At 43.9% G+C, this 23,358-nt stretch overlaps 1 protein-coding gene across 1 annotated transcript; it reads right to left on the bottom strand.

The window, feature by feature from the left end:
* smg6 (SMG6 nonsense mediated mRNA decay factor) lies at positions 1-14,091 on the bottom strand. Its single transcript, XM_035624075.2, has 19 exons — positions 13,938-14,091; positions 10,557-12,960; positions 10,247-10,439; positions 9,893-10,003; positions 9,577-9,683; positions 9,385-9,463; positions 9,025-9,135; positions 8,505-8,720; positions 5,719-5,780; positions 5,411-5,556; positions 5,110-5,220; positions 4,385-4,559; positions 3,921-4,140; positions 3,587-3,766; positions 3,232-3,399; positions 2,671-2,815; positions 2,256-2,518; positions 2,066-2,147; positions 1-1,921 (listed from the first exon to the last, which is right to left on the bottom strand). Exons 1-19 carry the CDS (start codon positions 14,026-14,028, stop codon positions 1,791-1,793), a joined length of 4,995 nt encoding a protein of 1,664 aa, XP_035479968.1. The 5' UTR covers positions 14,029-14,091; the 3' UTR covers positions 1-1,790.
* Positions 14,092-23,358: the final 9,267 nt, after the last annotated feature.

Genomic DNA, 23,358 nt, shown 5'->3' with positions numbered 1-23,358 from the left:
TTACAAGTCAGACTGATGGCTGTTTATTTGCATATTAATAGGGTGAAAACAATGCCTTCAAAATCATTTTTAATCATGGATGATGGGGGGAAAAGTCACTCTGCTTTGTGCTGTCAATTATGTACTACATTTCCTAGGACGTTAAATCACTGAAGCGGCGGCACTTAACAGAAGCTGCAGAAGCCCATAGAACCGAAGAGCTGAAGAAAAGAAAAAAGGGAAACAACTTCACACAAATACAGACACATCCAACTGCTGATGGAAGTTGTACAAGCCTAGCTGAAAAGGTACAGGACAAATAGAAAGCCACTTCTACATATAGTACAATAAAATCCATATGATCGAACTGTGCATTAAGAATTGTGTATGATGTAACATAAGAGAGGACAGATGATGGATTATATCCATTTTGAGCATCCAGACAGTTTCAAAAGCACAGAAAAAAAACAGACATGAATAAGAATCTCTTAAGTTGTCTCCAAAAGCAATAAAGAGCAAAATCTCCAACACAATTTTTACCTGTGTTAAATGTTTGTTGACGTGTCACTGAGGTGTTTGAACTCGATGGACATTTAACAGGCTGTAATTTATTACCAAAAAAAAAATTAATCAAGTGAAAAGAGGTGATAGACAGTTACACATTGTGGCTGTGTAACTGAGACAAACAGTATTTTGAAATGTTTTGGTTTTTTTGACAGATTAGTGGAATTTTGCTCAAAGAACAAACGCAGCATCATTTTTTAAAGAACTGAAAACTCACCACAAACCAACTAACTAGAACTTGATATATTCAAATATCACATTTTGTGCTGCTCCGAAAAAAAAGAAAAAACAATTATTATTTACAAATACATTTGCACCCAGATCAAATGCAGATGCTAATTATCAGTGTTAAAAACAAAACTTTACAAATGAGCTAAAAAATTAAAGTCAGAGAAGATAAAATAAAAAATAAACCTTATTATTTCTTGTTGTTGTTGGCTTTTTTAAAAACCAGCGTCTCACAATACCCAAACTGAATGTTGGCTTCAAGTTGGATGAACAACCTAAGTTACAACACAGGCACACGGCACTTTCTGGGTTAGCAGGAAATACCGTACCTGCTTGTGATTCCTTGGTGGTGCTGATGTTGGGCGAGGGCTCTCGATTAAGCCTCACAACAGTCAGCCACTGTTTTCTCTGCACTGACACAGACCCTCCAGCTGTGCTCCTCTCCACCTTGCTTTCCCTCAGCTCCTGCTGTAGAGGCTACAGCAGCCTAGATGACTGGGCCCTCAGAGAAGTGTGGAAGTGCCAGTCATGGTCGTCACTACGGATGAATTTCATCGGCTAAATGACCATTAACGCTTTCCTCTCTCTGGCTCATTCTGTCGTCAGGTCCAAATTTAATACTGATTGCAACAGTACTCACTCACTAACTAGGTGCAAAAGCTCGAGGCTGGACCAGACAACTTACAAACCACATGACTCAACTTTTCCTCCTCCCTCCCCTGTAGTCAAGCCTTCCTTAGACTTATCAAGTCTCCTTGTCTCTTTCCGGAGGAGCTCACTGTTCTTAACACATAACGCGCACACACACTTCATCACAGAGGGAAAAGCTCATTGAAACCACCTTGCTCTCACTACATTTACTTGCATTTCATAAGTAGAGGTTCTTTGCTTTATTTTGAATTTTCCTCTGCCCTGTTATCTCATCCTCTTCTCCCTCTGCTCAAGTGTTTCTCCTCTTCTGGCTGAGTGGCAAGCAGGCTTCAGCAGTTGGTTTTCCTTTGACTCCAGCATAGCCCGCTTCACCCCACTTTGGCCCAGCCGAGGAAAGCAGAGATGTCTCGGACCGGGACGTTGCGGGTCAAAGCTTTGACGCGCAGGTTACGGTCATCTGTAAGAAGGACGACCTCTCTTTGGAGCCTCACTGTCCCATCTGTGGGGGGGGGGGGTGAAGTGTGGTGAGAGCCGGCGCACTCAGGAGACATTTTTTATGAACATCACATTATGCCAAGTGTCTGCATGTGTGTGAGGAAATATGAATACTGACAGAAAATGAATGAAAGCAAATGATACATACTTCTCTGGTCAGGCATGAATTCTTTTGCCTTGTCTTTGCAGTAGTGGAGACAGCTGGACAGAATCACGTCATCATTGTTACCCTGAAGGAGAACAGAAAAGCAACAGCTCTTATTTCATTGCACAATTTGAATTCAATTGAAAGAAAAAAGGCAATAAATCAAAATAAAACAACTCATTTGGGCTCTCACCTGTTGTCCAGAGGTGTCTTCACTGCGGAAGGAAATAGAATCAAGCTGATTTCCCCGACTCGTCAGAGCTCGGAGGCACGGCTTCCTGGCTTCGAATCCTTTCTCCAAGAAGGCTACTGCCAACCGGGCCTTCTCCTGCACCGACCGAACATGGGCCGCACTAACGTTATAGTTGCCACGACTGCCAGTGTTGCGCATTCCTGACCCCACTCCACCACCAAAGTTGTCCTGTCCTTTAGCCAAGCCATCTAACTCTGTAATCACTGAGAGAGAGAGAGAGAGCACACACATCATCAAACCACGAGTAATTTGAACAGTAATTTCCTGTTCCGACACTAAATACCAGACACACAGGAGAGAGAATACTGGTGCTTTAATTATTCCTCTTTTCTTTGTTTCCTTCTTTCAGTCTTACCAATGAGTGGCACAACTATTATGTATTTTCCACACTGCAGGAGTTTCTTCAGCCCTTCCAAATTATCGATGAATCCATTGGTGTCTGGGACCAAAAAACGGGGCCTCACTTCCAGCTCCAGCTGCCCACCAGTCTGAAGAACCGCCTGGGACACAAACACACACAAACACGTTTTAATATGATGTGAAAGTAACTTCTGACACGTAAACATCTCCTCTACTCAACTGTTTCCTTATGTACTACGAAGACACGTTAATGATCAGAAAGACATTGTTGTCGCAATTCACACAATGTAGAATTTGAATATCAACATAAAAATATTTTCCTCATTAGTGGAAGGTGTAACTTTTGTTTAATATAATTTCCTGATGTTATAATGAAATATATTATGAAGCAAATCTTCTTTGTCGTTGTTTACGACTAAAACAAATCATTGTTTTTCCATATTATTGCTTCATCAATACAATGTCAGACATACAACAGTCATGACAATTCTATTCGATTCAATTTAAATTATTGTTGTTTATTTTTGTTGGGTATGTGTGTATATACCAATGTTACCTGTATTTTATCCCTGCGCTTCTGTTGCTGTGCCAGTTTGTTGGTGAGGACGTTGCGTCGTGCCTTCAGCTGTCTGATGTCATTCTCGCTATCACCCGCTTCCTCTGCATCCTCCTCACCTTCTGATGCGGAGAGAGATGACTCTGCCTCGACTATGACGTCATCGGCCTACCGGACAGACACATTAGATATTCAGCAATTTGGCTTCCATGCTTTCAAAAGCCTCTGCTGAAATTTCATTTCATTATGAATAGGTCAAATTTGGAGAGGAAGGAGTGCAATCAGAGATAACAGCAGAGGGAGCCGTATGAAGAGAACAGGTTATTAGAGGGAAAGTAGGAGAAAAAAAACACACCTCTTTCTCTGTTAGAGAATCCTGTCTGCCTCGTTCATCCACCGAGTGGGTAGGTGGAGGAGAAGTTGCCACAGAGATATATTTGCCTCCCTTGAAGGCCAACAGAGGCTCTTCCTGTCCACACAAAGCCTCCAGAAAGTACTTCAGCACCGTCACTCTCTTACAATCTGCTGCTATTGTCTGAGGAGAGAGGATGGGGGATATATGTGCATGAGAACAGAAGGACGACGGATAGGTGAACATGTAAAAGGTGACAGAAGAATAACCAATACAATCAGTAATTCCACAGGAGTATGTAAACGGATGATGAAATACACATCTGCCCTCCACTAACCATGTCAGTGTGTCTGTCTGTGTAACACGGCTCCTGTGGCGCAGCCAGCAGCGGCACAAAGCCGGCAAGCAGCCTGTCCTCCTTCAGCTGCAGCACAGTCAACTCCTCTTCTCCCTCGACTTCATCAGAGTCCACTTTGTAAAGCGGCACTTCCCCGTGGTCCACGCGAGCCAGCACATTACACAGGTCAGCCAGGCACTGCCAAACATCAGGGCTGCAACTTCAGAGAGAGGAAAAGACATTAGTGGCAGTGGGGGTATGAGAATTTTACAGAACTCCCATCTGAAGAGAGCTAGTGTATGAGCAGAACCAGCAGATTACCCCAAGGTAGTAATATGAAGTAGACTTTTTACTGGTCTTAATAATGAGTAACTGTTTCGCTGTCTGGCCAGGAGCTCAATGCTTTCGGTTCACTCTCACCACTCATCCCGTTATCGTTGTTATAGCATGTTGCGAGTACTCACTCTATACTGCACGGTGGTGGGTTCCACTGGTCTGGTTGTCCCAACATCCAGTCAGACCAGACCTTGATGGTTGGCAGTAGTTCTCTGATGTCCAGTGGGAAGGCGGAGACCCTAACCATACCGTCCCGCTCCTCCACTTTACCCTCTTCTTCTCCATCAGACATGGGAGCTGGTTCTGGAAGAGAGTAAGAGGCTTTCTCAAGGTTTTTCCAAATACATCATGTAACTGTGAACGGTCAAATAAAAATAAATCAATATATAGTAAAATGTGTAAAAAAAACTAAGGAAACGTCAATCAAGACGTGTCACCATGCTTTTATAGCATCAAATAACTAATTTAAAACAAACTCATCAGAAATATGAACACTCAAACACAAATCAGTGAGATAAGATCTACTTAAAATGACAGAAACCCTCTTTGGGCAAAATAAATTTTGCATGTACTTGTGACTTTATAGTTTGGTCCATGTCCCTTCTGTTAACATGGAGGGAGCAGGGGTTTGTGACCTATACCGCAGCCAGCAACCAGGGGGCGATGTAGTTGTTTTGGCTTCCATTTGGGTTATTGTAATTTCGTCAAACTTTATATATCTTCACATACAACAACAAATACAACATTTACTATTTCGCTATACTAATGAACTTCATTTCAAATTAGAAACACTTAAATTGATGCTGCTGATCAAATACTACACTACTGTGTGTGTATGTGTGTGTGTGTATACCTGCGGGAATTTCTCTAAGCAGCTCTGTGCAGCGCTGCACCAGAAGTGCAAACATGCCGAGACCCAGGGCAGTGCTCTGATCTTGTAAAACGGACCTCACTCCTACTTCACCTGACGAACACAGACAAGAACGTCAACACTGTTTGGTATCAATGATACCAGTGACTGGTACACAGCCCCAGCATGTTTGTACATTTTTGTAAATAAAATAAGTAATTCACGAGCCACGCGTTAGTATTGATTTTGCATAGAAAGTCATTAAAATAAAACTTTGAAGGTGCGTAGGTGTGTGGAGCAGTACCTCGGCTGTGGGCATTGTGTATGGTGAACATGTTGATAGTGATGATCTGCAGCATGTGTGTGCTGCCCAGTAGAGAGGGTCCATGCTGGAGCAGCGTCCTGAACTCCTGCAGAACACGGCTCGCCACCCCAGGGAACGATTCCATGCTGCATACGCAAGACACAAACATTCATAAAAATACAGAAAAACCCAACAAAGGCGCGGGCGCGCACACAGTATTTTTGTTTAATTAAAAATAATATTCACAAATGATTGAAACTTGTTCAGTTCATTAATTTAAGAGCTGGAATATGTGACGCATCACTCACCCCACTTTAGTGAAGAGCTTTCCATGTGCATGTAAGAAGCTCAGTATGAACCTCTTATTTAACTGGAGGGGGGGAAAAAAAGAGAGGGTTGAAGGAAGAAAAGTATTACTAATCTGTGGACAGAGGATTCATTTAGCTACAAACCCAGACAAGAAAACATTTTTTTGTGTCTTCATCTTGTGAATAAGCACATAGAGAGGCTTGGAGCTCACTTCACCATTTAATATTCACCATGTTTTGAACATTAATGGAGGAAATGGACTGAAAGGCCACTGAAGCTGACAAAAGGGACACACTACAGATGCCTCTCCAAGCATACACTGACAAATAGTGGAGTGGACGGAGAGAGAGTGCACTGAGCTACTTTCCATATTTTATAGGATATTTTAAAGCATTGTTTGGTATAATCGCGAGGACTCCTACACAGCTTTTTTTAATAGCACACAGCAAAAGAAATGAAGCCAAAGTGTAAATGATGTAAATATAAGGATGGGTATCATTACGATTTTAACTGTACTACTTTTACTGCTTATTGATCTAGCACTTCATAAGTATTTTTATCTGGGGTTTTTTAAGAACATTTTTATTTAAGAGAATTAAAATCGCTTCTTTTCCCCTCAAGTGCTGTGAGATTCTTAAATAGCAAAGTGCAACAGCATTTTTTGGGAACAACCATTGATATATCATTACTATAATGTCATTTTTGATGTGTAAAATAAATAAAGTAAACAATATTTTACACCAAAAACCCAGCAATGAATGAATGAATACATAACCCATGTTTGTATAAATTATTAAGCTACTAGCATACCCAACATGCCTGGGCAACAATGGATAAAATACATACTAGGCAATCAATATCTTGTTGTACTTGTGGTAACGAGCATTATCAGTATCAACTCTAGTGAAGTGCGCAGTGTGTGTGTGTGTGTGTGGGGGTACTCATCCCTAAAGACAGAAGGAGAGAAGATTGTGATCTTTCACTAAAAGAACTCATGCCTAGCAGCAATAAAAGATCCACTGTGTAATGTTCAATAATGAATCACATCTGAGCAACTGCAGCTTAAACCACAGAAAGCACTCGCACATAAACAAGTATTATGCACCTTTCTAACGGAGACTGACGATACACTTACAAAGACTCCTTCAAGACACCAGGGGACCTGCTGGTGAAGGTTTACAGTGGCTTCAGAAAGTCTTCAGACCTCTTCACTTTTTGCAAACTGTGTTAAGTGGCTTAAATGGCAATTTTTGCAAATGAATCCAGACTCAATTACTCTGACGAACTGACGTGTTTTTAGAAATGTTTGCCTTTATATATACACATATATGTGTATGTGTATATATATATATATATATATATATATATATATATATATATATATATATATATATATATATACACACACATAAATGTGGGTATATATATATATATAAACTTTCACCTGCAAAAGTTTTCAGACCTTTTTGTTTGTCATCTGGAAAAGCCCATTTGGCAGCAATTACAGCTTTGTGTATTCTTGGCCAAATTTCTTTAAGCTTTGCACACAGAGATTTGGGCAGCTGATCCCTTTCTTCCTGGGAGATCATCATAACTCCGGGCAGATTGTTTGGGAAGTTTCTGCGAACTGCCACATTCAGGCCTCTGCACAGATGTTCAATGGGGCTGGATTTTGGCGGGGCCACTCAAGGACAGTCAGAGCCTCGTCTCAGAGCCTCAGCATTGTATTGGCAGTTTGCTTTGGGTCATTGTCCTGCTGAAAAGTGGACCTGCCACTCAAATCTCATGTCGCATGTGGTCCAGAGAAAGTTTACTTCAAGGACCTCTTTGTATTTGGTTGCAATGTTTTCAACATGCTCTTAATTCTGACAAGCCTTCCTGTCCCTGCTGCCGAGAAGCAACACTTCTACCGTAGGAACAGTAACAAACCAGGTGATGAGCATCGCCCGGTGTTAGCTAGACATAATGTTTTGTTTGCCCAAATAGTTCAACTTTTGTCTCATCAGACCAGAGAACAATTTTTCTGATGATCGCAGAGTCCTTTAAATGCAGTCACATATCTTTTACTCAGAGTGGCTTCTATCTAGTCATTCTACCATTAAAAGCCTGATGAGGGAGTGCTGCTGGGACGGTCGTCCTTTCGTCAGATTCTTACATCTCTGCAGAGGACGTGTAAAGCTCGTTCACTTCCCTGACCAAGGCCTTTTTTGGTCTGGTCTGTAGTCATGGATTACTAAGTGTCAGAAATGATAAATCTACAAGAAAATAAGTGTACAAAAAGTGAGCGGGTCTGAATACTTTCTGACAGGGAGCCGTATCTCACAGCCATCTGCTATATCTTCCTCAAAGTCACTTGGAAGGCACTGATAGAGTGAATGATGAATCACTGCAAGCGATAAGGGGTAAACAAACCAAAATGGGACTAGAAACAAAAGACAGGAGGGGTAAAGACGCACAAAACAACAAATGATAAGTAAACAGAAACAGTGGGGACAGGAAAATCTTGAAAAAGCAAAAATAAAGTGGAGAGGTAGTGAATGTGAGTCAGAAGAAATGAATATTAAGGCCATACTTAAGTTCTCAAAGAGGAGAGGGAAAATTAAACTCCATAAAACAGTGAGAGACATCTGAAGGTACAAACAGAAAAATACCCCCCAAAAATTGGGAAATAGCTATAAAAATAAGCCCACACAGACGGTGTCTCTCGTGTGAAGGTAAATGACACATGAGACTTGTTGTGCCTGTGTGTATAAGAGAGAACCAAAGGGAAAAAAAGGGATCTTACGTCACTAGCGCTGAGACTACCCAGCTCTCCATCCTGTTCAGAGTCTCTGCTGGACTCGCTTCCTCCTCTCTGCGCGGATGGGGTCGCCGCTTGTCCGCTGGGGCGAATCCAAATCTCCACACGTGCGCCGTCTTCCCCTCTTCCCCTTCCTCTCACCGGTGGACCCCTGGAGCCTCCTTCGTGCTCCTGCCTCCTCCTTCGCTCAAGCTGCTCTGCCTGCAGGAACGAAAGAACAAGAAGCATTTGCGCTGCCAAGTCCCACCATAATCACTAGATTACAATAAATCTAATCAGCTCTGCTAACACGGCAATTTATTAAGCAACTAATTGTGTTAACACACTAATGCGCGTCTATGTCATTATATTTGCTGAACATTCCCATAACAGTATAGCTAATAAACCACGATGGTTAATTTCCAAAGCTCTGATTCTAAGTTAAGCTTTCTGATTGTATTCCTGTCGTGGCTGCGCACCTAAAAAGAAGTTTTTGTTCCAAGAAAAATGGTCGGGTTTGTCTCACCTTACGCTTAGCTTCTTCAAACAGACTCATCAGGCTTTCCTTTGCCGTCAGGATGGGGTTGGATGCTGCCAAGCTGCGCATGTAATAATACACAGCATCCAACTTCCGCTTCTGCAAGCGAGAGAAGTGCGATGAGTGTAAGTGCGAGGCAATAAGCCACACACTGTGGGTGGGGGCCAATGGATCATTACACAAACAATAGTTGTATTATTTCAGGAGAAATGCAGTCAGTCATAAAAAAAAAGAGTCAAAACCCAGTTACTTTAATACAAATGATTTAATTATGTCTGTATTAAACTTTTCTACTAAATATCCAACTACCGACTTCATTCCTGCACTTACTCACTAGACGTTACTTACTGTATAGACTGCCAGTAGGGCCAGCTGGTTATACGGTCGTCCATTTTTGGGAGCAATCTGCTGGGCTTTTAGGTACCAGCTAAGAAGAAATGTAAAGCAGTTGCCGTGAGATACCATCAGAGAATATTTCTGCTTCTACCTCAAATTTTAAGGTTCACATCAAACGTAGACAATGCTCAAATTACAGCCTACCTGCGAGCTTTGCCATAGTTGGCCGAGTCGCTGGCTTGTTCCCGGTAACGTGCTATATCCCCCTGGCAAATCATGCAGCGCTGAGCACTAATAAGTGCATACTTTACCTGAAAAAGACAGACGTACAAAGAAAAACTTATATTCAACAAGTGGTAGGCAACTAATTTGCAGGTCTCATGATAATCTGATCACTGACTGGTTGGATAAATGTAATAAATAATGTTATAAACTGTGTGAATGCCATTATCTTACTGTGAAAAAACATAAATCTTTGAACACATGTTATGTGCCCACACACACAAGAATATTGCCGTACCATTTTGCGTAATGGCCGAGACCTGATGGCAATGCCATCCATGTAATCCTCCAATTTAAACTGGAACACTGTCTGCAGTTTCTGAAGCAGTGCATCAAAGAACAGCGATCCCTGTAAAACACAGACAATAATCATAACTGACAAGTTGAGTTACAGTGAAGAGAAAAAATGACTGGATTTATTGTGGCCTGTTACCAAAAGAAGAAAACAAAAATTTTCCCAAGCTTCATAGGCAACATAGAGTACGAATACTTTTACTGGTTCTTTTTACTGGTGCGAAGAGGAGGAATATTTTTGAGGGCCACTAAACCTTGAGTGTGTTAAAAAGTAATTAACAAAGACTTCATTCCTTACCTCATCAAGCAGTGTGAGCAACGTGTTCCTGATATGAGGGGTGTTTTCGTGGGCGGGGTCTTTGAGGAGCTGTCGGAAGCGCTCTATGACCTGGTAAAACACATTCTTCCACAGAGCCTGATCCACATTCTGAGAGTCTGAGTACTCGATGTCGGTGAGGACGACCTGCTCATATAGCCGCAAAAGGTCCGCTCTAAAAAACAGGAGGACATAACAGCACGGGGCTTTTATCAGGATTAGTCCCAAGGGACAACTGACACGACAAACACACACAAAAATGCCACTGACACTTTTTCACAAAAATCCTCACCTGAGCTGGGCCATGCGATCCAGTCCATCAGCACTCAATCTGTCCCTGGACAGCAGGTTACTGAGCTGGAGCTCCTGTGCATCTGCAGCCCTCAACAGCCTCCCCAACTCCCCCCTGGCTTGTTGCGCTACCTCTTCAAATGTCACACCACCTCCTGCCACTGGCTGAGAATAACCCGCTCCTCTGTAACTCCCACTCAAATGACCAGCACCAGGGCCTGGGTACATGCTGTTGGGGGTAACCATTTGGTAGGGCCCCACATATGGATATGGATACCGCTGGCTGACGGCGTTGCCAGGATTCTGTGGGTTGCTGGTGGGCATGGGGTAGCAGTAGGGGTTGTCAGAGTTTTGGAATTTGTAGTAGGCTATGGCGGCAGCCTGCTGGGATCGAAATTGCTCACCGTGTGCGACCGGAGGACTGCCTGCCACCTCGTCGTCTGTGTCCAGAAAGTGAAGTTGTCCATATCCGGTCCCTGTCTGAAGATATGTAGGCGGTTGTAGAGATTTGTGCTGTGATGACTGGGAGCTGGCGAGAGCAGGTTTCTGGTCTGGGTTATTGGGATCCCAGAGTCGTCTCACTCCTCCTCCTCTGCCTCCTCTGCTACTGCTAGCAGCTCCTCCCCTAATTCCACCAAAGAGAAGTCTTTGCCCAACCTCAGGTGGATTAGAGATGTTTGTACGGGCCGGAAGCACCAGGATACCTCCACCTCTGCCACGAGGGAACAAGCCTTGCTTGCCACGTTGTGCGTCCCCATTGTGAGACACACCCAAATGTTTTTCAAGAGAGACCCTTAGGATTCCTCGCCCTCCAACTTTGTTTCCCTGTGGTCTGTTCCTTTCTTCCCTCTGCCTGGCTGCACTCAGCTCTTCCTCTACTGCTACTCTCCTCCTCCTATTTTCTGCCATGTCACTCATCTCACTCCCTTCCATTGATTCTGTAGACGATTCCCCGTTGGTTGTCCAGCTTCGTAAATGCCTCCTTTGTCCTTCCCCACTATTAACCATCTCCTCTTTGTTATTGTGCTTAGGCTGCAAGCGTGGCCTTCTGGTCTTTTCTCCAGCCATCCCTACTCTTGGACCATCCAGGCTGGTCACACTGCTGGCTGAGCTACTGCTGTAAGTTCGATTTCGTGGGCGTCGAATATCTGACTTGGAATATCGCTTTGAGGATGGAGTTGTGAGGTTTACATTGGATTTGTTTCTGTTAACTCTTTCTACAGTCTTGTCTACATTTTTTTCTGTCTTGGCATCTTTCTCCACTTCTCTAGACCGGTTGTTGTTGTCATCTCCTCCTCTTCTGCTTTCTCCATCATTTTCTTTCCGTTTGCTTTGGTGTGTCTCTCCTGTCTTACCTGGTTTGTTATCCCTATCTGAAACTGATGCTCTCCTGTCTCTCTCTTTCTCATCTTTCCCGTGGTCACCCTTTCCTCCACCACTTATATCATCTCCTCCTCCTCTGGGATCCTGATTCCTCTCTTTGTCCTTCTCCCCTCCTCTTCTCCTGCGGTTTCCCTTTTCCCTCTTCCTATCTATTTTTTCCTCATCTGCTTTTGTTACTCCACCATGGCATTGTCCTCCCTTATCAGTTGTTTTCCCTCTACTGCCCCCCGACTCTTCAACAACTTGGCCTTCACTACCCCCTTTGCCCTTTTCGTTCAGGATGAGTTTTTCTACCTTGCTGGTAATTTTCTCCACTGAAACATCAGGGGGTAAAAGTGTTTTTTGATCAGCTCTACTTCCGTGCTTTTTGTTTGTCTCCCTGGATTTAGAACATTTAACATTTTCCTCTATACCTTTTACTTCTTTACCTTTCCCTATGGGGTTCTGTGTAGATATTTTTTGATTCCCTTCCATTTCCCCTGTACTCAGCTGGGGTTCTGGCTCAGCTTTCTGCTCGTGCTTCGTAGGGGGAGGTTTATCCTGATCTTTTCCAACTCCACCGTCCTTTCCCTGAGTGTTCCTCCGGCTCCCGGGTTGATAAAATTCGCGGTCAGGTTTGCGAGCTCTCTTTGTCGGTTTAGAAGCTCCAGCAGGTTCCTGGTGTTCTCTGTCATTTTCAACAAAGCCCTTGTCTTGATTTGTTTCCACTTTCGCCTGTGAGCGGCTGGCTTTTCTACAGGTCTGATTGTGACTTCCATCACCCCTCACCCTGTCTTCTTCCCTCATGTCAGTTCCCACCCCACCATCGGTGAACTCAACAACTTTTTCAGAGACCCCCTTTTTCTCACTCTGCGATGGTTTATCATGCTCGTGTAGAGAAGTGGCCAGGGGATCACTTTGACCAGTTTCTCCTTCCTCACTGTCAGGGTGATGCCGTCCATGTCCAGCTACGGGTAGGTAACGCTGGATATCAGGGCGCTTTCCTTCATGCCTCTTTTGTTGCTTGGGTATATGTTGCTCCTCTGGAGAACGAACACACAGAAAAGGGAAATAAAGATGATGAATGTAAATGTCAGGCACTGAACCAGCGGATGGAGAATGAGTGTTACAAAGTATGGATTACATATTGTGTTTCTCATCTAAAAGAAATCCAATGCAAAAACAATACAACAATGCCTCAGAATGTCACTCAGTTCTTTTCCAAATTCGTCCCAAGGTCATAACCCACTGAAGAAGTAAATGCTTTTTTTTTAAAATGGTCAAAAGTACGTTGTTTAACTCTGTAATGTAATGGTGAATGTTGATTCAAAGAAAGTGTCACCCAGAGTAAAGTGTGTCAAATCTAAATGTGTTAGTAATAATTGTGTGTACAACCATGGAGAGTAACAGCACATCTACACCAGACTCTTTGCTCAAGATCTGTCGACAATAAGATAATGACTTAACATCTTTTAAAGATGTACCTAGTTAAAGCTACGACAGGAACCAAGCCAATGTTCAGAATACTGGCACGCCATAAGAAACACACGACACTAGAGTTTTCAAACTAACGTTGTGTAAATGTACTTTCTCTCTCTCTCTCACACACACACACACACACACACACACAACTAGTTATCTTGAACACGCCCACGACAGTCGAGCTCGCCGATCCTAACGCAATTTCGTTGCATCCGAATACACACATTGCTTCTTTTAGTGTGCTCACATTGCAATGAGTAAAATATAAATACACTGTATGACGAATATAAAAAAACGGGGTTGAATCGTGACAATAGTTGTACATGAATGTGTGTCGAAAGGGGCGTTTAACAACGACACCGCGCGGGATCAAAGAATGGACCGATAGCTAAGTTAGCTAGCTAACAACATTAGCTGCGCACAAACTTAGCAACTCCGGGAGCTACTTTGAGCTAACTCGGGGAAACCTCTTCTCTTCGGGGTTTCCGACTCTTTCGACGTCGCATCCCTCCCCGGTATCTGGTTCCGCTCCCCTCACCTCTCTGCCAGTCCGCGGTGTCAACTGCATTCGACGCTTCAGCTCGGAGTTCCGCGGCTGAGATTCGCACTCTGTCCAGTTCGTTCGCCATCTTGGCTTCGACTGAAAACAAAACACAACAAGTACGGTGGCCCGGCGGGATCAGAGCAAAGGATCAAACTTGTTCACAGGGTGACGTAGCAGCGAAGGCAGTCGGGCGAATGTTGTACGGTATTGTAGTTCGCTCTGTAAAATATATAAAATATATATATTGAATATATGTTTATATATATATAGTATATATATGGGAAGGATAATTAATATACATACAGCTTTCAACTTAATATTCATAGACCCTTTACTTATCTGAATCATGTATTATATACAAATACAAATATTAAATTAAATGTAAAAGTCTTGTATTCAAGATTTTTCTATTTTACAACTATTATTTATTATTGCTTGATTAATTTATTTTATTATTTGATCATGTTTCATTAGATAGATAGATAGATAGATAGAAAGATTGATAGATAGATAGATCTAGAGAGATATTGTCATTATTCATTATCGTTATTTCATTTCGGTTACAATGTGACAAAGTCTGTGTTATTCTAAAATGATATAGTTATGTAATTTTTACGTATAGGCCTTGACCTATATGGGGGGGGGGGGGGGGGGGTTACATGGTCTCCACATTATATAAAGAAACACACAGATAGAGACTGCATGCATACATACCCACATACACATAGTTCTCAATTTCATACAACATCCACTAGATGTCAGGATTGATTACTTTAGCCTTGATTCTCAACTGTCCTATTGTCCAGTGCTTCTGATTGGCTCATTAACTAACTTACTACTTCTGTCTACTTTTGTTTCCCAATTAGTAATTTATATAACTGGGGTGCCTCATTTCCCCCACACCACATCTTTTCTCTCCCGTCTTCCACTCACCACCATAGATTGTATATAAACTCACCCGACAAATTGCATGAGGAGGTGTGGAGGGGACTCGTGGGACTGCAGAAACAATCTGACACAGACGGACGCAGAAAGGCTGGGAGTTGTGTTTGTGTGTGCCGGTGCATGCATGTGCATATGAGGGAGGCTGGTTTGCGAGTTCTTGCAGCCATCATCTGATGCTGAAGCTAGAGTAAACAGCTTCATTCCCCTAGCAACACCAAATTAAAGGGCCAGAGTCTTCGCATGCATCTCACCACACGATTCTCCATCCAGAGCCAAACCTCCTCTTCTTTCCACATACATTCCTTCATTGTGTCACGAACGTATTCATCTCAGTTGCTTGGTTCACTTCCTTGGCATAGTAATCAAGAATGTGTGTGCAGATGACCTCTTACAATGACAGAAGTTATTTGCAGTTTTGTCTAACTCTGCTTCTGCCAAATTAAAGAAAAAAGAAAGAATTTTGTAGACGGTGTTTGGTTTTACTTTCATGGTATTGTGTTATTTCATTATTGAAGACTCTATGAATGAATCTCATAATTTATTCAAAATGCTTGGAGGAAGGGCAGAGGACAAACAAAGACCACATTAAATGTTGATTATTATCATTATTTAATGTCGTCATTGTTCATCATTGATTATAATTTGTATCAGTTTGTCCATCTTATAATTGCAGTAAATCCATGTGGTCCAAACAATATGCCACATTGTGTGTGTGAATGCAGAACACTGTTTTGATGTAGTGCAGTGCAGAGTCTCTGGATAAAGCAATAGCTCACCAGGGGTTGTAGAATGTTTCGTGTCTGCAGTGGAGAGGTGTGAGAGAGGGAGGGGGGCTTCCGGAAGTGGTGGGCGTGTGTGTGTGTGTGTGTGTGTGTGTGTGTGTGTGTGTGTGTGTGTGTGTGTGTGTCTGCAAGTTACTTGTGTGCCTCTGCACGCGGCTGTGAGTGTGTGTGTGTATGTGTGCAGAGTTCTGATTGTCAGTGCTGCACCACAGTGCAGGTGGAGCAATGCAGGGTGATAAGTGACACGGAAGGACAGAGAGGGGGAGGCAGCGAGAGAGAGAGAGGAGAGGAAGCGAGGGAGCGAGGGAGCGAGGTGAGGAGGCATGATGCAGGAGGAGAGGAGAGACTGTGAATACAGATGAGAAAAGCGGGGGAAGCAGGGAGTTTTTGCAGGTGAATTTCTGACACCAGGGGGGTTTCTCCGGCCCAATCATATCTGGATCTCTCCGGCCCCCATCTCATATTCTCTCTCTCCCTCTCTCTTTCTATCTACCTCTCTCTGTCTCCCCCCACCGGGACACTGGGAGGTGGGAGGAGATGACTTTTAGAGATGACTGGAGTGAAGGAGGAGGAGGACAGATGGGGGAATACATTCAGCAGGGAATGGTGGAGACAAGAGTGGGACATTGGGGTTGAGGATTGAGCCGAATGAAAATGCTGCAGGGCTGAAAATTGAGAATGGAAAAGGCAGAGAGTGTAAAGTGTGATCCTCATCTTGAGCAGTGAGGGAGAAAGAAATTAAAAGAATGTGTGGATGTAGGACAGATGGATAAACAGTCAGTCACACAGACAGACAGACAGACAGACAGAGCCAGAGGCTTGTGTGACGCATTTTTACTGGCATTAGATGTTTGGAGTATTTCCATTCCAATTGTTCCATTGTTTTTTTTCTAGATGCATAATTCACAAAAGGATTGAGGGAGTAATGGGGAGGAATGATCAAAAAAGACAATGTGAGATGGGGAACATGTGGAGATGTTAACGCAGAGGAGCCAAACAGAGAATTCGAAAGAAATACGTCCAACACGTGATGGAAGGCAGATTGAGGCAAGGAAGCCTTTGACGACATTTCATTACATCATTCGATGAAAGTTTTATCAATGACATTAATCCCAGTCAAAACCCCCTGATACACAGATTCCCCTCATTTGCCTTTCACCTTGTCATCTCGCTCCAACGCTTCATTAAAGTCATGAAAAAGCTCAAATAGAAATCCATGTGCTGCACATTTCCCCTCCTAAAATTTCAGCCTGACATATATCTGTTTTTCTTTTGAAACTTTGTTTGGAATCTTTACTATAAAGTTCCGTGACGGGCCACAGCCATGAAGGCTGTGTGGAGGAGGAGCCATGAGGATGATGGTTGCACTATCTGGAGCCAGTTACACAGACGTCGGCTTTGGAATGTTTTGTCTTAATTGATTGTTTTTTTCATACATGAATGCAGGACTCCCTGAACAGCAGTGTTGCTGTACGGAAATGCAATAAACTGTTATACAGATATGTCAGATATAAACTTGGTTCTTTCTTAACTAGGCTCTGTGCAGCATGATATTAGGACACGACGTTGGTTTTGATACACAGACACATACGCCACTTAAAATATTGCCTGTCATCAGCTCATAAAAATTCAAACACTGATCCCCATGATGAACTCATGCAAACAGATGCACTCATTCTAATGCTGACAACCCCCCTCGAACACATACACAAACAACTACCCACACTTCTGCATACACACACACACACACACACACACACACACACACACACACACTGTACAGCTGGCATTGCATGTTAAATACATTCAGCATATGTCTTTGGCATAATGTTGTGAAGTTCTGTGTGAGTCACTGTTGGAGTTACAGCAGACGAGGCGAGACGGCATTTGACTTTGCGCAAGGACAGATGACCTTGGCATCCCGTCGTGCTGTGTAACTGTAATGAAATCATGGGAATCATCTTGTCATGCCACCTCAGATAAGTCAATTTCTCTCCTTTTTTTGCTGGAGCCAAGTTAATTGGCTCCAGAGGCTGAGGAACTACACTGAAGAAGAACATGCGCCATTACACACACACACACACACACACACACACACAATTCTTCCTCCGACTCCATCACACGACATTATAAACACACACAAACATATTCAAAGTTTCTGGTGAGGTGTGGGTTCATTGTATGACTGTGACTGGGCGTGCGTGTGTGTGTGTGCGTGTGCGTGTGTGTCTGTGTGTGGAGGTGCTGTGTGGGAGAGCAGCACAGACACAGTGAAGGGAACGACGAGGGGGCGGCAGGGGTTTCACTAATAAACACCCACTCCTTCCAAACCTCCGTCTCCCTCTGACACATATCACCACCACCGCACACGCGCGCTCTCCTCCTCCTCCTCCTCCTCCTCCCCAGCTTTGCTTTGACAGAATCCTCATTACGGGCACGTTTGGCAGCAGACTCTTCCTCCTCCTCCTCCCCTTCTTCTCCTCCCCTCCCCTGTCTCCATCTCTCTGTTCCTCTCTCCCTCTCTTTCGTTTTCATTGGCTCATTCTCTCTTGCCCTGCTCGCTGTGTTCGAGCCAGCTTGGCAATCAAAGGGAGAGAAAACACAAATGAGAGTGGAGGAGTGGGGAGTGTTGGGGGGGGGGGGTGTCTCACTGGGATTTCAGTATGAGTCAGAGCGGGAGAAGGGGAGGTGGGTAGGCAAAGGTAGGCGGTTGTGAGGAGAAAGAAGAGTGTATGGGAGGGATGAGGTTTTTTCTCTCTTCTTCTCTCTTATCTGACTGCATTCTCCGTTTGGAATACAGATGAGGAGATAGAGCGAGAGCCAACAACTGGCCATGATGGACAGATCAGCGGTTTGAACGGGGAAATAATCAGAATCCCGGTTCACGATGGAGCTGTGAGATTACACGCGAGCAAGTTGAATGTTGAGTATGAGTTGAAGGCGGACTGCCATGTGGACCGATCAAAACAAGAAGCACAAGGTTAACAATGTCAATACATCATCTACAGCATAATCCAGAATAAATTGAGACTGCTGTAAAGATAAGAGAAGGAAGATTATACTGTAGCTTTGCGTGTGTGTGTTCCTTTATGGCACCATGTGAGACTTGTAGTAAGAGTGAGATTAGGGAGGGGGTAAGCTAGAAACGATTTCATTCACACTTTTTCAATCATTCATCTCCCCCTGCTTGCATATTCATGTGGGGTGTAGTATGCGGAAATTGGATTGCGTATGCTTGTGTACACAGACTCGCTTACCAAATACTTATCCTCCACCACACGTCAGCACATTTATATTGCTGTTTGATTGCCGTCGGTGGAGGTTCTACGGTTCTGGGGCCCACGGCTGAGGGACTGACGCCCTCCCCCTTTGCCGCAATCATTTCTGAGGCAAGGAAGAAAAGTGGAGCATGTGTCCCAACAACCAATGTGATAAAAGAATGAATAAAATTCACAGTGTTGTTGTTGTCCTGATGTCCTGTTTTTTTGTTGTTGTTGTTGTTGTTCTGCTAAGTGATAAGCATACATCTCAGTGGGCTGCCTCTAGAGGGGGTATGACTGTAGTTCAAAGAGTCACGGATGAAGGGAGCTCCGGTCAATACATCTGTTCAGATTGCGTCATCCTTTGAACAACAATACAATCAATTATTCAGATCTCCTTATTGGTCAGAGACACCCCTTCATTTTCTTCATAAGAAAATGTATCTATTCATATGATGTTTTTTTTCAGGGCAAAATCTATTAATTTCACAAATTCCACAAAAATTACATCAACTTAAAAAAGAAAGAAAAACTGTATTACAAAGGCAAACATGTTTCAGTTATGTGACAATTCAAACCAGCTCTCAAGTGTGTGAAATATAATATATTCTATAAGTGCCCATAACTTCAACTCTCATGGGAAATACCTGCCCACAACAGTTGATGGCCTTGTGTCTTGTTCTTTTCTTTCGTGACCCTCAGAGGGGAAACAATGGAGAGAGATGTGGGCATGACATGCAACAAAGGCCTCTGATTGGAGTCAAACGGGCCCAATGGTTATATGCAGCGTAACCACGCGGCCACCAGGTTCCTCACGTGTCCTGGTGTTTAACATGAAAACAGCTTTTCATCCAGTCCAAGGTCTGACATTGCTTTGTTCTGGAGATTATATGACTTTAAACCATATGCAAACGCAGACAGCTGCCTCCACCTGTCCACGTTTGGTGTAAGTCATTTGACATTTATTTAATGATTATCAATATTAATTTATAGTTTTTTAACCTATAGCAATACTTCAATTTTATTCAAAAAGGTTTCCAAAATGTCACCAATCGGCAGGAAAGCCTGCAGCAGGTTGATGGACACAAAGACACGTGGATTTTCACAGAATGCTCCCAACCTTTATCTTTTGACCATATCCCATGATCTTCTCCAGGTGTCATCGCCTGACTGAAGTGCAGAGGCTGATGGTAAAGGAGGAGAGCGTAACCACTGCCTTATCTTTTCCCAGCCATCCACTGACACTTGACCGATGACTCTGACACCCTGTGTTGACACCTGAGCAAATGATATTCTATTGTAAAGTGGGACACACAGTGTTGAATATTTTGGCACATGTGTATGTTTCCAATCTGCAAGTTCAAGGGAAATCTGGGATATTTGGTTCTGAAGTCGTCTCCACTGGTCAAGGTCGAGGCCCAGCGACGGTGACCTGAATGACCTTGAATAACCAAGGAGGTGGTTGGAGGTAGAAGGAGGATCGACTCAAATCCCCGAGCTGAAACTGTGTGAATTTCGTTTTAGGGAGTGTCTTCCCTTTACAGCATGTGTCCTACAAAGGGTGTGCCTTTGGTTTTGTCCATGGAAAGTCCAGAGACAGCCTTTTCTAGTTGAGAAAAGTTTTTGATTACATCTAATGAGTAACACTTACTGGGTAAATATTACATGAAATGAAATGGTTATTCTGCATTTGCTGCTCTACCTTCACCCGTGACACCTGACTGTGGATCATAAAGCATCAGTGGCTACGCCTTCCAGTGACACTTGCAGGGACTGAAATCCACAGTTGGTATTCAGCATTCGGCCTCTGGGTGAAGGAGGTCTGTGGAGGTGGAGGTGGAGGTGGGGGTGGGGGTGGGTGCAGGGGCATTTATAAGCTCTCTCAACTTCACTCGCTGTGTGGCGTGACTCTGAGCTCTCCCATCACCGGCGAGCATCTTCAAAAAGGGGGGGGGGGCACTTCAGTCCCCCGCCGCACTCACACGCCTACGTATGTCTGACACACTTCTTTACGCACGAGGGTCTCCCCCAAAAAAGTCCCCCGAAATGTGTTGTGTGTGGATGCTTTTTTTTTTTCTTCTTTTTTTTTTTTTTAATGTCTAGGATGGAGGAAAAAAAAAATAAGTCAGTTCGCTGCACCAAACATTTTTTAGTCATTCCGAGCAGACAGCTGCTGAGACCGCAGTGATTCATCGGTCAATCCAAACATCACGATGTTCTCATCGCCGTGACCTCTCGGGTATACACACTTTTTGAAACAAAAGTGTTTGCTTTCAGTAATTGTTTTTCGAAACGATTAGTCCCCCCCCCCCCACCTTCCAATAATTAGACTGCACCGAGAGAGAAGTCAAGCTAAGATTGTTATTGGTAAGATTGTTCCAGGAAGATCTCATTAACTTTGAACACTTCCAAAAAATAAAATGTGTTGCTGCCTTGCTGAACATCATATCATCACACCAATGCAGCGACTGACGGAAAGCGGATTGCACCACATGTTGTCAATCTTCTTGGTTGAAAAGAAAATGGAAATGCATCCCTTGTGAAATGCTACAACAGATAATTATGTAAAAACAACCCCCAAAAAACCAAACAGAATTGGCTCTAATAGGAATATTGGCAAACGGAGACACGGCTGAACTCGCTATTGATTACCTCCGAGACCCGGGATGTCTATACTTTACAGGGATTTTATTAGATTATTTGACATTACACACACACACACACACACACACAACCAACGTGCTATTTTCACGCCAGCTGCTTCATGAAGACCTGCACTGTGAATCAGGCTATACTCTCCCTCCCCTTTATAAATAGCTGCGCTCCGCTCAGTGACGTGGGATACGCACGTACATGTGTAGGTGAATCTTTGAATGAGCTCTCCCTCTCCTCCCTCCCCCGCTCCCCCCCCCCCACTAGTTACTACGGGTTCTCTATAAAAAGCCCACGGTGGATGGGAGAGCCCGGTCTGTACGGGAAGCGACTTTGGAGAAGAGGGACGGCAGCGTCTGTGCGCAGAGACACGCGTGGCACACGTTTGCGCTTTGCGGCGAAGACTGCGAGTTTGAGAGATAGGAGGACAGCTGGTGGGACCTTTGACTGAGGTAAGTCGGATTCCTGTATATTTCTACAGATTAGATTGCTGTTATTTTACCTCAATCCTCGAGAAGGACAAAAAAAACAAAAAAAAAAACAAAAAGAGTTAAGTTGCAGCCCAGGCGGAGGATGTGTTGGACGGGTTGGACACTGTTCTCATCCGAACTCTCTGGTTGGAAGTTGCTGCAGTGTGACTCATGTTCTCTCCCATGTGCGGCAGCATTCAGCCTGCATCCTGAAAAAAACAAAACAGAGAATATCTAATGTCTCAGGATAAAACAACCACAAAAAACAAACAAACAAACTGCGGATCAGACTCGGGTTCACTTGAATTCACACTCGCCGGCGATGTGAATCACATCACACTGTATGTTCACCTGCCACAACAGTCGCTTGTACTGTACCTGTTCTAGGCACTGAGGCGCCAGTGTCGCGGTGGACTGTCCGGTGTTGTCCACCGAAGAGGTGCAAATGCCTCCGTGCAACGTGCACACACACACACACACACACACAGATGTGAACACACACACACACACACACACACACACAGATGCGAACACACACACACACACACACACACACACACAGATGCGAACACACACACACACACGCGCGCACACACACACACACACACACAGGGAGGGGGGTCGGGGGTGTGTGGGGGCTGCTCCCCATCAACTCCTGTACATCCATATTCTGGAGCTAGAACAGTGACAGTAAACTGAGGTGTCACAAAATAAAATTGGCATTGAAACAACAAGTTTTGGCACTGAAAAACGAATGTTCAATAGAAAAATGAAACACAAACATTCCGAAAATTATAATCTGAAAATCTTCTCATTTTATTTCATATTTGATATTTTTATGCATTATGACGGGTTTTTCAATTTCAACCCTGGCTTTTTTTTTTCTTGATGTCTGTCGTTTTTCAATGACAGTTTTTTTTTGTTTTTTTTTTGTTTTTTTTTTACGCTGTCAGGATTTGTGACAATGTCACTGGTGTTCAGTTTCAACTTTCTGTCACTGTTTTGTCGTGGAGAGGAGGGGCCTGTCTGGGGGGGGGGGGGGGGGCATATCGGTGGGCTCCGAGATAGCATGCTATCCTTAGCAGATGAAATTGATCGACGTGGTTTAACAGCAGACCTCTTTTGTCACCTCGCCCATTGCGCACCCCAGGCACCGGGGCTCTCTGCTCGGGGGCACGGTGCCCGGGCTGCGGAGCTCTGTGCCCGGGCTGCGGAGCTCTGTGCCCGGGCTGCGGAGCTCTGTGCCTGGGGTGCGTGATGGGCGAGGTGACAAAAGAGGTCTGCTGTTAAACCACGTCGATCAATT

The sequence above is a fragment of the Scophthalmus maximus genome, chromosome 2 (genome assembly GCF_022379125.1).
Source record: "Scophthalmus maximus strain ysfricsl-2021 chromosome 2, ASM2237912v1, whole genome shotgun sequence".
In the NCBI taxonomy this organism is placed as follows: Eukaryota; Metazoa; Chordata; class Actinopteri; order Pleuronectiformes; family Scophthalmidae; genus Scophthalmus; species Scophthalmus maximus.
This window is presented reverse-complemented; position numbering and strand designations above follow the sequence as displayed.